At 52.3% G+C, this 15927-nt stretch overlaps 1 protein-coding gene across 5 annotated transcripts in view; it reads right to left on the bottom strand.

The window, feature by feature from the left end:
• PHACTR3 (phosphatase and actin regulator 3) overlaps positions 1-15927 on the bottom strand; it is a 272059-nt gene that overhangs the window by 66721 nt on the left and 189411 nt on the right. For all 5 annotated transcript variants that reach the window (XM_004090051.2, XM_030825450.1, XM_003277518.2 and 2 more), the window contains exons 5-7: positions 14027-14236; positions 8002-8176; positions 6943-7190 (exon numbers count right to left, since the gene is read on the bottom strand). In XM_004090051.2, the coding sequence (XP_004090099.1) occupies positions 6943-7190; positions 8002-8176; positions 14027-14236 (633 nt within the window). The remainder of the gene's footprint in view (positions 1-6942; positions 7191-8001; positions 8177-14026; positions 14237-15927) is intronic.

The raw sequence follows: 15927 nt of genomic DNA on the forward strand, positions 1-15927 counted from the left end.
TGACATCACCCGTGAGCTACCGACAGGCAGCCAGGGCCCAGATGTGCCACCACCTGCCCAGGGTCAACCCAGTGGGCAGAGTAATCTGAGGCTGGGCGCCGTGGGTTACCTAACCTGGTCTGGGAGAGGTGGCTCGTGGCAGGTGCCATCGAGAGGCCTTCTTGGGGCTTGTTTCTCCTGACCGACCCAAAGGTCCCCACAAGCCTGTCCTGGCACGTGGACCCCAGCGATTAATTCTCCTTGCCCTTGTCCCTTGCTAAGCAGGCAAGCAAAACCACAGCCAGTTACACAAACACATCAATTGCATATGTGGATGGAGAACAGATGTACCCAGGCAGCGGCAGGGACATCAACGCTCTCACTGATGAGCTGGCCGAGGAATGAGGAAAAGCACAAATCAGCTATGGAACATTGACAAACTGGGAGCTAAACTTTGCTTCATGCCTGTGAGGCAGGATTTTGATGAGCGGTGGATGCCCAGTTCTTCCCTGTTCCTGCATGCTCCTCAGCCACAGTGATGAGGATGACAGTGCTAATTACCATGGCAACCAGAACGCTTACTAAGCACGATGAGACAAAGCTATACTTCGGTGAGCACCCCTGCTTACCTTCATAAGAACTTTGTTGTCACCCCCATTTACAAGGGGTATAACCGAAACACAGAAAGGTTAAGAAACTTTTCCAAGGTCACAGAGCTAGAAAGAAACATGTGGAGGCAAGTGGGGTGGCCAAACCCTGCAGCGAGTCTCTCTACGTAGAGTAAGCCCCAGAGACGGAGGCCCACCCTGCACAGACAGCCTTCCCTGAGACATTCCCAATGCCAGGGGCCAGACGTTTGTGTCCCCCAAAATTCCTATGTTGAAGCCTAACCCCGATGTGATGGTATTTGGGGGGTAGGGTCTTGGAAGGTGATTAGGTCATTAGGTGGAACCCTCACCAATGGCATTGGTGCCCTTAGGAAAGGGGCCTCAGAGCGCTCTGTGGCCCCTTCTGCCATGTGAGGACACATAGAAGGCACCATCTATGAGAAAGTGGGGCCTCGCCAGACCCCACGTGTCAGAACCTTGATCTTGGACTTCCCTGTCTCTGGAACTGTGAGGAATGAATTTCTGTTGTTTATAAGACACCCAGTCTAGGGATTTTGTTATGACAACTCAAAGGGACTAAGACTCCAGCATGGATGAAGTGGAGGGCCTGTGCTGTGCTTACATGGGCCCAGGTGAGACACAGTGGTGAGTCCCAGCCTGCAGCCTTGCTGTCATGAACACCTGGGAGAAGCTGTCTGCAGGAGGAGGAGCAGCACAGGCAGCTGGAGGGCTCTGGAGAAGTCAGCTTTCTTGCATCAGTAGGTTCTTCCCTTGCAGCCCTGATTCCCATAGCAGCCCCTCAGTCCCTCGCTCCCCCTCCTCACATGTTTCTACTGGGCCCAGAGCCGGGACACTGTGACAAACCAGACAGCTGTGGTCATGACTCTTGGGTTCAGCGCAGAGAAAAGACAAAACACAAACATCTTTTTCTTGACAGGTTTCAAAACTTAAATCTTGGGGCAGTGACAACACAAAGACTGTTTCTCATAAAATTCGCTTTTGATGACTGGAGAATGTGCGCAAGGCCCTGCTCACCCACCACTGACCACGCATACCCACGAAGGCACTCCGTATGCAAGCCTTTGTGTACGGGCACGCGTGTGCATGTGGGCATAGGGCCTCCACCATTTCCGAAAATTAAATTCTGATGCAGATGCATTCTCCATTCTAATAGAGAATTGAAGTTCACAAAAATGTTTGATAACAAAAATTTTCTTTTTCACATGGGATAAGACAATGCCTGCCAAGCCTCCCTCAACAGGGGAAAGAGAGGGAGACGGAGATGGAGAGGGAGAGAGAGAGAATAAATGGATAATCAAATGAATAAAATAGTAGTTGTTGCGATTAATAATTGATTAATTTGCTGCCTGGTGCTTTTCTGCTTTCACACCATGAATATGCGAAAATAACGTATCAGGCGAGACAGTGGGAATGGGGTTTGAACTCAACACACTGCAGAGAGAAGCAAATAACAACCATTATTCACCATTGTCTGCACCAGGCAAAGCAAAATACTCTTACAGGCCTTTCCTACTGTGAGTAATTTTCCCCCAAAAAAGCAACATTTATAGACTTTCTCTAGGACCAATATTGAATTTTCCCACAGCATTTTATCTCAGAGATTTATCACTTCTGGAGCATTGGGGACACAGTTGAGAATGTGACAAAAGCAAATCACTCTTTTCTGCACTTGATTTCAGGGCTTCAGGGACCCTAGACTGTATACCCTGGGACCAGCACACAGAAGGCTCAATTTGCAAATGGCTGGAGGCTGCACCCCAGACATACCTGCCAGTTTGTGCAATGAGCCCAGCCCTCAACAAGGAGTTTCTCAGGGTCAGACAGGAACCCTGACCTTGGCCCACAAAAGACCCATGGAGGAAAGGGGACCTCACCCAGGGTTTGCAGATGACATCCCCTGTAACACGTTGCACAGTGCACTACAGCGGTGGGCCAGGGCCACGTTCATGACAGCAGTTTCCAGAATGAGTTTCTACCATGAGTGCTACCTTCCCCCAATCTCAGACCCCAGCTCCAACTCCGTATTCACTTACGGACACCAGGTTTCGAGGACAAATAACAAGAGGCTCAGGTCCGAGCCACACCATGGGAGAAACAGTACGGGGAGGAGGGCTCCCCGGACTTGGACCTGTTAGTACTTTACAGGCACTGGCTCCTCTAACCCCCCATTGGCCCATTCTGGCTCATTCATTTAACTGATATTTATTTTGCACTTAGCACTCGTGAGCTGTAAGAACTACAGAGGCGAAGACTTGGTCTCTCGGAGCCCATGTGCTGGTAGAGAGGCTGCATGGGCAAAGCCAATGGTATTGGGGTCAGGGACGCTGCCATAGGGAAAATAAGGTTGGGTGAGAAGAAGGGGCCAAGTGTTGCCACACAGCGGCCAGGTGGCTTCCTGCACTGAGCGATGTTTTAAATGCGGTGGAGCCATGCACACCTCCAGGGACAGCAAGAGTCTCAGGGGCTGTGGTTGGGGTGTGAGGACCATCAGGGAGGCCCATGGGCTGGGTCCAAGGGAGAGGCGAGCCGGGAGAGGGAGGCAGGCCACATGGGGTGGGGCCACAGACACTGGGGAGGATGTGGCATTCAGTGCCTCAGGGAGCCACTGGAGGGATTTAAGCAAGAGGTAACATTATCCAACTTCCATGGGACCCTGGTCCTGTGGCCACCTGTGTGGAGAATGAACTAGAAATGGGGCAATAGTGGTACAGAGAGACCGCCTGGGGGCCAAGTCCAGGCAGGAGAGCACAGCGAGCCATTGCCAGAGAAGAGGGAGTTGGCTGGACCCGCGAACTGCTCCAAGGGGAGCAGAGAGGACTTCAGGGTCATCTGGACATCAGCACAAAGCCAAAAGCTTCGCAGGAGCCTAAGATGTATTGATTGAAATGGGGAAGAGTCCCAGCCCAGGGCACAGATGGGAACCGAGATCTGGAGATGTAAGCTGTGCAATGCGCACCAGTCCCCATGTGGATGCGTACAGTCCACAGAGACACCCTGGAGCTCAGGGGCTGTTGGCTGGAGGGACAAATCAGGGATTCATCAGGGTCACAGATGTGTTTAAAGCCACACATCCAACAGTTGCTTACTGACTCTTAGAACCAGGTACCGTGGGATGATGGACACACCACAGGACACAGACAGATACCAGCATGATCCCTCATACAGACAAAATTAGACAGTCAACATAAGTAATTGATAGGTAGCAAAGAGACAGAGAATAGAGAATGACAAGAATTAGTGTGAATCTGCAACTGTGTCTCAGCTAGGAAGGAAGGTTCAGTGTTGTCATAGAAGCCAACAATGAGGGCCTTCGATCTGACAACAAGGAAATGGGGCAGGGACAGGGGAGGGACCCGCCCAGGGCCAAGTCCAAGCTTCACAGCACATTCTGTTGGAGGCCATGGACCGGCCCAGCCACAGAGGTCCCAGGGATAGAGGGGGCTTTGTGGGTCAAAGCCCAGAGCCTAGCTTTGGCTCAATGAGAAGAGGAATGAGTTAACCAAGAGGAGTAGAATCAGGGGGTTAAAAGGGGGTTCTCTAAAAGATGTGCCCAAGTCCAAATCCCCAGGACCTGTGAAAGTGACCTTATTTGGAAAGTGGATCTTTGCAGAAGTAATTAAGTTAATCTCTAGATGAGGAGATGATCCAGGATTATCCAGATGGGCCCTGCCTGCAATGACTATCCTTATATGAAGGGGAGAGGAAGCAGGGAGAGGAGATGGCCATGTGCCCACAGAGGCAGGGCTGGGAGTCTCAGGCCAAGAACGCAGGAACCACCAGAAACTGGAAGAGAATGGCTCCTCCTTGGAGCACTCGCAGAGAGCATGACCCTACCCACACTTTGATTTTGGATTTCTAGCTTCCAGAACTGCAGAAGAGTAAATTCTGTGGTCATAAGCCACCCAGCAGATGATAAGGTGTTACAACAGCCACAAGAGGCTAACACAGCTGGCTGTGACCAGGCCACCTGGCTGAGCAGGAGGCGTCCCTGTGCAGAGCACTCAGAGAAGGCAGGCGCTGGGCAGGAGGGACAGAGGCGGGAGCCAAGGGTGCCACTAGGTGTGCTTTGATGCCATCTCCAGTGCACAAACTCTGCGTCTCAACCATGCTGCCACAAAGTTTTTTGAGGGCACATCCGGGCCAGGCCTGAGGCTCCCGAGAGGTGAAACGCAGATTCCCATCCTCTTCTGTGTTTAAATAAAATGACTGCATTATGCCTTTAACGCCAGGTGTGAGGACACTGCATCTGGACGGCCTAATAATGCCCTAAAGGAAAGTCAAGCTGGGAGACCCTTCTGGGCCAGGGGCTCTCCTCCCCAGGGGCTCTCCTCCCCGTGTGGCTGCTGAGGACAGGAAGAAGTGCTCTCCGAGGTACACCCTGAGCCAGGCCCTGTGCCAAGGGCTGACATGGATTAATCCACTCATCCTCAGAGAGGGTCTAGCACAGAGCGGAAAGCTGGCACTGGCAGCCTGGGTTCAAGTCCCAGTCTGGCACTAACGAGCTGCATGGCCATGGCCAGTTACATGGCCTCCCTATGCCTCAGTTTACGCATCTGTAAAATAAGGACTATGATGTCATCAGCCTCATGGGGTTCCTGTGAGGACAAAACATTTCTTGTCACAACCTTAGACCAGCGTCCCGGACACAAGATACACCCAGTAAAGGGCCCTGGCTGTTGACATTGTCAATGTCGAGAGGAAGCAGTTCCCATCTCCCTCTCACCAATGAAAGCATGTGTCCTGGAGTGGATAAGGGACTTATGGAAGGGCACCCCCAAACCAGGGGCACAGACTATGCCAGTGATTCTCAGCTGGGGGTGATTCTGCCCCTCAGGGACATCTGGCCAAGTCTGGAGACATTTTAGGTTGTCTTCACTGGGGGAATCCAGTGTGGAGAGGCCAGGGATGCTGCAGAATATCCTAGTGTGTCCAGGATGGCCCTCTCCCCAGCAGAGAATCGCCTGGCCTCATGCCACCAGTGCTGAGGCTGAAGGACCCTGCTCTAGCCCTTGACCACCCCAACACCAGCTGTTCTCAGAAGTGCACCCACATAGCACCCTTCTGCTGGAGACTCACAGGTGTTTAAGGGCAAGGATTCCAGGGCCTAATGAGTCTGGAGAACACCACAGGCTCCAGCCTCTTCAGAGACGTCGGTGTCCTCAGGCCAGTGTGCAGCTCCTAGTTTCTGCCACAAAGACACTGGTTCTGCGGTGGAAGTCGGCCTCCTCCAAACACACGGGTAACAGCACCCCCACCCCTTTCATGTTTTGCAGCCACATATTCAGAATTGCTTCCTCGGACCCGGTGGAAAGGCTCCAGAGCAGCAGGAAGCGGGAGGCCATGGAGCCCTGGGCTGCCAGCCTGTCCACCCATCACAGTACCCACCGCATGCCTTCAGTACCAGCCAGGGTCAGCACCGACATCTGATGCCCTTTCCTGCTCCCCACAGACACCCAGGGAGACATGGCCTGAGCTCTGCCCATGCCTGTAACAGTCACCATGAGATGCTTCCAGGAAGAACAGCAACGAACGCTTCCTGATTCTTCCCTTGCAGGCCAACCACCATGGCCACCCTGGACCTTCCTGGGAGTAACCAGAGGGCCCCGCACAGCCGATACCAGCTGGGAGGGAAACCCCCAGCCTGAGCCTCATTCTCCCTTCATCACAGGGTGGTCTGCAGGCCTCTATCGTCCCGAGCCCTGGAGTCCTCAAGGGTAGGACGGAGCAATTACTCTGACCTCGAGAATGCACCATGAGGACAAATACGGAGCTGGCTTCCAAGGACCCTGTGAGCATCTGCCCCCAAACAAGCATACGCTGCCTGTCCTGTTCACACCACTTCGAGACGGCCATTTGGGATCAATAGAGCAATGTCTCTCCCTCCCTCTCCCCCTGCTTCCATCTCACCTTGCTTTACTTGTTACAGTTGTTTTTTGTTTTTTTTTTGCTATAACTTCTGTACACTGAGCATCTGTACACCACCTATATACTATTCGCCACACCATCCTCAGGGGTGGCATTCTCAAAGTCACTTGCTTCACCACTTTTGTGGTTTTTTTTTTTTTTCACATACACATGAAAACTAATATGCAACTCTCAAAACAATTTCCCCAGGGTATTTTCTAATTCCCTGCTCTAAGCCTGGCTGTGCACGCCCACCCCAGCTTGTTTCAGGAGAGGCTCATTTCCAGAGGACACAGCCCCCCTCCTGTTTCTCCCCAGGTGCACCCCCTCGACCTGTTCCTCCCCCAGGCACGAGCTCTGTCCCCGACTCCCTGGCGACACTAGACCTCTGGCCGAGATCCCCACACTTAATGGGCCACCCTTTCCTCACCAGAAATAATGGAGTCGTTCAGCGCCTCCTCGTCCTGATACAAAAGCAAGTCGTCCTTGAGTTCAGAATTGATGATCAGGTTCTCCTTGTTCTCCTCAGATTCCTTAGCGGCAGTTCGCTTGTTCTCCGAGGCCCCGTCGAAGCTCCAAGCCTCCTCCCTCTCCTTGCCCCGCTCCACGCTGGACGCTCTCGACAGACGGACATCCAGCCGCTTCTTTGGAGACCCTTTACTTTCTCTTCCTTGAAAGCTAAACCGGAAAGATGGTTCAGGTTATAGGTTACCCCCTTCACCCCAAAACCCAGCACGATTGACTTTGGAGCTTATAATGTATATCACAGAGGCAGCCCCAAAATGCATGCAGCCTCTCGTTTTTTATCCTGGACACACAAGAAGGAGCATGAGGATTTGAGTTCAAGGCAAATGGCTGTTTACAACACGCTGTTTTGAAAAGCACAGAACATGCAAGTAATAAAACCTGCCAAAATGTAGTGCAATCAACGTTCGGGGCGAGGACTTCACAAAAACTGAGAAGGACAATTTTGTTTGTCTAATATTCCTCCAAACTATACTGTCTCCCGTTACCTATTTTACCTCTCATCTTTCACAGTCCATGAGACACATGTGATCCAAAATAAGAGTAAGCTGCAGGCCTAGGCTGCCTTACACTCTTGCCCAGTGACAACAATGAAGCCCTCAGTGTCCTGGGACAAAGTGGAACAGCCACTTCTCTCTAAGTCATTCTCTCTTGCAAAGCTCCCACCCCACCCTGGGTCCTGAGGGGCTCATGCACAGGACTTGGTGGCCAGGTTCCCACAGTGCACATTCGCTGTGCACCCCATCCCAGAACGTGGGAACCAAGATCAGCTACGTAATCTGCAGAGCGAGGTGCAAAATGAAAATGTGGCTTCCTTGTTCAGAAGTTATCAGGAATTTCAAGACAGTGACTGTAGAACGGGCGACCCAGCCGGGGCCCTGGGCGTGGCATGAGCTGCACAGCCTGAGGCTGGCCAGGCAGGGATTCTGGCAGCACAGGTCTCCCTCCTGTGGCAGGGCCTCACCTGTCCTGGCGGTGCTTTGTGGCCAGCGCCCTGTGCAACTCCTCAATGACGCGGCTTGGGGGAAGAGGCCGGTGGACTGTGGTGAGATGCGGAGACCCCGTGGGTGTGGAGAGCTGGCCCCGGAGGGGAGGGTCGGCACTCTTCATGCTGGAGGCTTGGAAGATTGCGGCTTGGCCTGGGGTGTGGGAGGAAGCAGCAAGAACGTTAAGTCTTCAGGAGCTGGGACCAAGGGTTTTGCTGAGACTGGAGACCATGAGCGGAAAGGGCACTCCCCTGCGCCTCCAGGAGGCAGCCCCAACTAATGCCAAGATGCTGGACCAGGATCCCTGCTCCCAAGGCTAGAGGCCAGGGTGCATCTCTGTCCAGTTCTGCTCCATCTGTAGGGCACACCCTGTTAGGGGCCGAGCCTTGCAGACGCCAGCACCAGCACCCTCCCTGCAGGGCGTCGGGCTTAGAAAAGCCTCCTTCCTGCTTCTCTGCTATGAATTCAGCTTCCTGAAGCTGCTTCTTGTTCTTGGGAAGCCCAGAAGAAACTGTGCAACCACCCTTCAGCCTGGATGAACACCATGGTCCACTCTGCCCTCCCCACAGCGTCTGTTCCAGCACCTTGGGCTTGCACTTCCAGCCCCCAGAACAGTGAGGAATAAATTTCTGGGCTCCAACCCTCTCCCTGTACCTCTGCCAGGAGGATCACCCCAGAAGGTGAATTGGATCGCTCTCCCATTTTCCTTAGGACGTGATTCGAACTCATGGCCCAGTCTCAAGGTCCCTGGGGGTGGCCCAGCTCGGCTCCCTAGCTGCATCTCCACCTCACTCTCTTCGCTCCAGCATGTAAAGATCTCTCCTGTCTTTGAAGGCACCACACTCCCTCCAATCTGCGTCTTTGCATGGGCTGTTCTTTCTGCCTGAAATGTTTCCCCCCTCCTCTGCTAGAATATCATTTCCTTAGAGAGGTCTTGATCAGATCCCCTGTCTCCTGTCCCCTGGGACCTGAGCCTGCCCTGACACCTTTCCTCTTACTTGGAGTGAATCACGTTGCTGCGTCTGTTTCTTGCTCCCTGGCAGGCCAGTGTCCACCTTCCTTCCTACAGTTTCCCCAGGCCTGACACTTAAAACACGGGCAATAAACACTTGTGGACATGAAATGACCTTGAAGATGATTCTAAACAGACTTTGCTCAATCAAGTCTAAATGAGTGGGACACCCCCTACTTCCTTCAGTGATGGTTTCCTGCATGTGCTCCGGGCCAGCAGGGTGCCAGGTGCCCAGAAGAGCAATGAGCATGGGCTTTGTCTTCTGCAGATTTGGCCTCTGGTCTTGATCTGCCATTACCCAGTGTGCAGGACTCTGGGCAAGTCACCGAAGCTCTCAAAGGCTTAGCCTCCTTGCCTGTAAAATGAGACCATCAGCTCCTTTTCAGGAGCCCAGCAGCTGGCGCAGGCCCAGAAGCTCTTAGGTGTTCAGCACAAACTCTCATTCCAAAAGCGTCCTGGAAGGATTGGTGCAAACACCAGATCCCTTTAATCCCACCAGGAAAACAACCAGATCTAAACTACCCCATTCCCTAAAAACTAGAAACAAACTTCCAGTATAATCCTAGGATGTGGACAGCATCAATAAAAATTATTCCTCAAAACCCAAAAGGAAACTGTAAACCCCGTGGAGGACTTTAGCTATTTTACTTTCTCCACAAGCACCTGCTTGGCCAGACAAGGCCAGGCCACAGGGAAACGGGCCAGGCCCTGTCCTTGACTGATGGAGCCAGACAGAGGCCCGGCAGACAGAAAGAGAGCAAATGATTGTAGAAGAGAGAAGGTGACAGAAGGAGAGGGGGAGAAAAGGGCTGGGAGAGAGAGCAGGAGAGGGAGGGGGGTGAGAGGGGGGCGAGAGGGCACCACGTGGCTGGGCTGAGTACTAGGCTGGGCTGGGGGAGGTGGTAGCTGGTTTGGGAGAGGGAGGTCAGGAAAGGCTTCTCTGCAGAGGGGACCTTTGAGCTGAGACCTGAGAGATGACAAGGAGCCAGCCACACAAGAAGTGGCCAGGCAGGGCAGGGGCTGCAGGGAGACCCATCCCCAGCTTCCGCACACGGCACTGTCCTCTCCCCACTGGCCTCAGCCTCCCCAGGCCGCTCCTGCTCAGGACAGTGCCCCAGTCCTGAGCACACGCAGGTGACACTCAGCATCCCCAGCCCCTCTGTCTCTAACCATCATTGCCTCTACTCCTCACCCCAGCCTCATGAGGAAGGAATCACTAGCCCTGTTGTACAAATAGGGAAAGTGAGGCAGCGTGGTTTGCCTGCTCTCACTCAGTTTGGTGGAGCTGGGATCCCACCAGGTCTCTGCCCCACTGTCAATCACAGATGTGACAACCAGCACTGCCCCCACGGCCCCCATAGAGCTTTGCCCGGCTCGCCCCACCCAGCCTGTGCAGGGGACCCCTTGTCACCCCGATTTCACAGATGAGGAAGCTGAGGCTCGGAAGCCACCTCAGGGGCAGGCCGCCAGGAAAAGGAGGGGGCTGAGATCAGCACATCGCACCCAGCTCCACTTACACTTGGCAGAGGCTGTGGGACTCCCATCCCTCAGAGTTGAGTGTCACCAACTGGACCAGGTGACAGCAGGGGTAAAGGAGAGGTAAAAGGGAGAAGGGTAAACGCATCTCCAGGGACCAGGCAGGTGAAACCCAGGAACGCAAAGGACCTCCTGCAATTTCTCCATGGGGGCAGGGTGAGGACCACAGCACACAGAGGAGAACCCGCCCACCTTAATGGGCCTGTGGTGACTCAGAGGGTGATCAGAGGTGAAGACTTTTCAAGAAAGTCCAGGAATTTGGCCTGTGAACCAGGAAGCAAGCCCTCATCACAGACACCAAATCTGCCGGCACCTTGGTCTTGGACTTCCAGCCTCCAGAAGAGTGAGGAATAAATTGGTTTATAAGTACTCAGATGAACTAAGACACCTGCAGTCCTGCCTTGGGTGGAGACTCAGTTGGGCCAGGGTCCCTCCTGCAGCAAGGGAAGCCCAGGTAAGGAGACTTTCTTCTTTGCTGCCATCTAGTGTTCACATGCTGAAGCACATGAACCTTTTCCCAAAGGAGAAGGAAAAAGAGGAACTGAGAAAATTAAATCAAAGTCACCAAAATGTAGTCTGTGCAGTAAGAAGCCAGGCCAGGGCCCATAGCTCGGAACCACCCTCCTCCACCTCCCAGTCTCAATTCAATCCATATGGAAACGCATATGTGTCCGAGTATCCCCTGATGTCCTTGCAACTGAGGGCAGGGCGGAAGCCAGAAGGGTCCGCAGACCGGGGACAGAATGCCAGAATTTAGGGCGTGTGGAGTCAGAGTGAAGACCTGTGCTGTCTGAGGCCCGACCTTCCCAAGCTGGGGAGAGGCAGGAAACTCTCTGGGTTACCAAGTTATTGAGGGCCAGGAACAAATTATACATTCGCCAGAATAAAATGAGGTGGATGGTGACTAATTGAATGCACTTTAAATGGTTTTAGGTTTCAATGGAGGAAAAAAGGAGCTATCACAAAGACAATAACAAAATCTAAAGTAGCACAGTTTTGCCTCAAACTTCGTACTGTAATTTGTGTGACCATGTCACACAGACTGAATATTTGGATTCATCTACAGAGATGTAGAAAGATGCAGAAAGCAGACAGACAGCGTTCAGAACATGCATGCATTCATTCACTCATTCATTCATCCATCCAACCATCATCTGCACTTGCTGAGTGCCTGCTGTATGCCCTGTACTATGCCTGCACTTGGATTTGACAGTGAACACAGACGTGTGGCCAGCTCTCAGGGACTACTGTCTGGGGGGCAGGTGGTTAGAGAGAGGCAAACAGACAAGGCATGTATGGCTCCTTGGGCAGCCCAAAGCAACAGAACAACTCTCACAGTTTTGGAGACCAGAAGTCTGAAATCAAGATGCTGGCAGGGTTGGTTCCTTCTGAGGCCATGAGGGAGATGCCGTCCCAGGCCTCTCTCCCTGGAAAATTCTTGGAGTTCTGTGGATGCATCAGTCCCATCCCTGTGTGTCCTGTTCTGCCTCTCACATGAACACTGTCGTTGGATTCAGGGTCTAACCTAATCTAGCATGAGCTCAGCTTGATCTTTAACTTAATGACAGTTGAGAGACCCTTATTCCAAATAAGGTCAGTTCTGAGGTTCCAGGTGGATGGGAATTTTGGGGGGACACCATTCAACCCACTAAACAAGGTGGGGCAATGTGGTAAATGCTGGAAGATGGGGCACATGGTGCTATGAGGTCAGGGGTCAGGGCTGGCTCCCCTGAAGGAGAAACAGCTTGAGCTGTGGTCCCAAGCATGCAGAGGTACTGACCAGGCAAAGCAGGAAGGGAGAATGTTCTGGCAGGGAGAACAGCCGGGGCCAAGTCTCAGGGCGGTGGGGTGGAGGGGGCGCCCCCTCACTCATCCCTCCACCCACCCAGCAGCACATTCTCCCACAAACCAACACTACTTGGGACACCACGGGGCACCACAGCCCCACATCTAACCCATCCAGAACATCTGCAGTCCCAGCTAAAGAGGCCCCCTGTGGGGTGCATCTCACCTCCTGTTTCTGCGGTGTCTGGCTGAGAATCATCAGTTAGATTGGAATACTTAATTCGTGTTAGGTGTACAAGGAAAATGCCCCACTGAAAGCAGTTTCCACCCAAGAGTCACCTCCAGGTTGAACATTCACCCCATAAGGGGCAGTAAGGTCCCCAGAAAAGAGCCAGGGTGTGGGACCCAGCCCTCCCGAGCTCATGCCCGGGCTCTCCCTGTCCCAGCAGCTGACACCTCTTCCAAAAGGTGGCAGTTCCCTCTTTCATGAAAACTGGGAAGAAGCACAATGAGGATTAGGTGAGATAACAGAGGGGACGGCACCAGCCCCTGGCCACACGTGTGGTAGCAACAAGCTTTGGGCCCAAAAACTGGGTTCAAAAGTCTCAATCATTTCCAGGACCTGGGACAAGTTACTGGAGTTTCCTGAGCCTGTTTTCTCAACTATAAATGGGGCACCTCGTGCCTACCCAACAAATGGCTATTACTGATGGTGGTTAATCACTGGTTAGGTGATTGTAACAAAACTGTCAAACTCTGCTATGTGTCATGTTTCACACCCACGGCCTTCAAGGACAGCACGCAAGGCTTTACTCTGAAAAGTCATTATCTCTTGATAAACAGCCTACTTTTTCCCTGAGACCATCAATGTGTCCTGTTTGCAGCAGTCAATTCCAGACAAAAAATACCTAAGCTTGCAAAGTAATTATCTCTACTTGCTAGGATTATTCTGCCAGTGTGACAAAAGCTACATAAGTGTATGACTGTGGGGGCCTCTGTCCAGCTGTGCACCCCTATCTGACCACCAATGTCTGCTGTTTACTCCTGGCTCTGCCTTGCTGGACAGAACTCATGGGAAAGTGAAACAGCAAAACAGAGACCAGCAGAGAGAGGGAGGGAGGAAGGGAGAGAGACTGACTGAAAGAGACTGAGACTCAGAGAGAAGCACAAAGAGAAAGACAGACACATGAACATCCAGAAAGAACGGAATGGAACAGAAAGGAACAGAATGGAAAGGAAAAGAAAAGAAAAGAAAGGAAAAAAGAAAAAGAAAAGCCAAGCCAAGCTAAAGCCAAGCCCAATCCTGGGAACTGGCTGCATCTCTCACATTCAGGTCCTAGAAGATACCCCCTTTGACTCCTGCAAAGAGATTGCCCTGTTTGCTGGAGGGAGCCTAGGCGGTCTACTCCTGACAACCATAGTTTCCTTGGTAAGATCTACTCCTCTGGGCCTGCCCTGAGCCCCAGTCACAGAAGCTAATGATGAGAACCAGCCCATAGTGGGTGCCCAATCAAGACTGGTTGAAGGTATGGATGGATGGGTGGATGGATGGATGGATGGATGAGTGAATCGGTGAATAGACAGATGATGGATGGGTGGATGAATGTAGGATGGATGGATGGATGGGGCAGAGAAAGGAAAGAGGATGGACAGGATGCATGTGGACCCACCTGTGACATTTTTTGTGGTTTTGGAGCTTGCCTTGGGTGGCGGAGTGGGCAGCAGTGGCGGGCTGGGGAGTTGGCCCACGGATCTCTCCAGAGGTCTGGGAGGACTGTCCAGGGAGTCAGCCCCAGCTAAGGCTTGGGAGAGCTCATTGGTGGTGGGCAGGAGGCTGCCAGCATCTGCTTCTTCACCACTGGATGCAGATGGCATCTTGGCTGGTTCAAAGGCAAAGCAGAGAGTTCAAAAGCATGTTTCCTCTGACAGCAGTGGAAGTAAGAGAGCAAATCAAGAGGGTTTGGTGGGATGGGATCGTGAAGAGCATACACAGCAGTGACCTCACACAGGCACTTGACTTCCTGCAAGTTCAACTCTCAATAGAGACATCAGAAGCAGAGAGAGGAGGATGCAGAGAGGGAAGTCATTTCAATAGTATTAGGGATTCTGTTATTTTTTCCACATGAGAGGTCCATGCCACAGCTCCCACCTCCCCTAGGAGCAGTGTTCACCATGCCAGGTTTTGGAGTCAGACACACCCAGGCTCAAGTGGTCTCTGAATTTACTCGTGGACCTTAAGTTACTAAATCTCTCCAAAACTCCATTTACTCATGCATGGCATTGTGTTAACAATAGCCCCTCACAGGATTCTTTCTCAGTTTAAGCAAGAAGTGGCCATGACACAGTGTAACCCTCCAGTCCAGCAGCTCTCATTCTTATTTGTCTGTTTGCAGCAGCTCTAACATCTGGCATGCCAGCCTAGAGTGGGAGTGAGGATAGGAAGGATCGACTTGGAGGAAGGGTCAGGCCACCCAGAACCCTCATCCCTCCCTTTCTAGCTGCTCATTCAGGCTCCATCCACCTCCTTCACAACCACCCCTCAGCCTGCCCATCCCCAGCTTTCCCTCAACCCATCAATCCTTCCCTTTCTTATTTCTCTTTTTACCTGGCTTGGGTTCCATCATCCATTATTTCAAAAACAATCTGACCAACAGTCCCTAAGTCCTTTGCCTGGATTCCTTTCCATTTAACTCTCTGGAAAAGTTTCATCTGGGGATGAAGCTCCCACTTGTCTGCTTCTGCCCTTGCCTAGTATTGCAGGAGGAACAGCCTATGGAGTCCACTTCAGGAAGAACTGTCACTCTGCAGGACCCGTGGCCAGGAGCTTCCTCCTGCAGGTGCTCTGCATGACTGCTCAAGCCCTTTCTGACCCTTCCCCACCTCCAGCTTCCCACCTTTGCCTGCTCCTACCACACAGCTTCACCTCCAGCTTTATGGGGAAACTGAAGTCATCAGACCGGGGCTCCTCTTGGATTTCTGACTCAAATGCAAACTGCTGTCCCCAGCATCTCTGTTCTTCCTTCCCTCTGATCCAAGAGAGGTGGTCTCCCTGGGACCAGCATTCCCTCACTTCCTGCCCTCTCAGCACACTCTTGAGTGCTAAGTCCTGTAGAAGGCACCTGGCACACATCATCTTATTCAGTTTTGACAACTACCCAATGAAGACACGAACACTTTCCCCACTGTATGTCTAAGGGAAAAGCCTGGTGGAGCTGGAGCTTGTCCTTGGGTCACTGTGTTAGCTGCTATGGGGTTCATTCATCTATCAGCTGCTGTTTCCAGAGGTACTCAGTAGCTGCTGGTGCTGTCCATGGTGCTGAAAACACAGGGGTCAAGGGAGGGAGTGTTACAACAGGCCTAATTCCTGTCCGCAGAGAGCCTCGAGCTAAACACCAGATGCAAATATTGCACGCCTCTTGTATCCCATTAGCTATCATTAGTTTCTGTTCCTTTATTGCCCATGTTGGAAGTTTTAAAAATCTCATTCCCAGCCCTTTCTTATGTTAAGTTCATGACAATGGAGTCCTTATCTCAGAAGGGCGAGCCCTCCTAATGCCTGGAGAACAAAATC

Source organism: Nomascus leucogenys, chromosome 13 (genome assembly GCF_006542625.1).
Source record: "Nomascus leucogenys isolate Asia chromosome 13, Asia_NLE_v1, whole genome shotgun sequence".
In the NCBI taxonomy this organism is placed as follows: Eukaryota; Metazoa; Chordata; class Mammalia; order Primates; family Hylobatidae; genus Nomascus; species Nomascus leucogenys.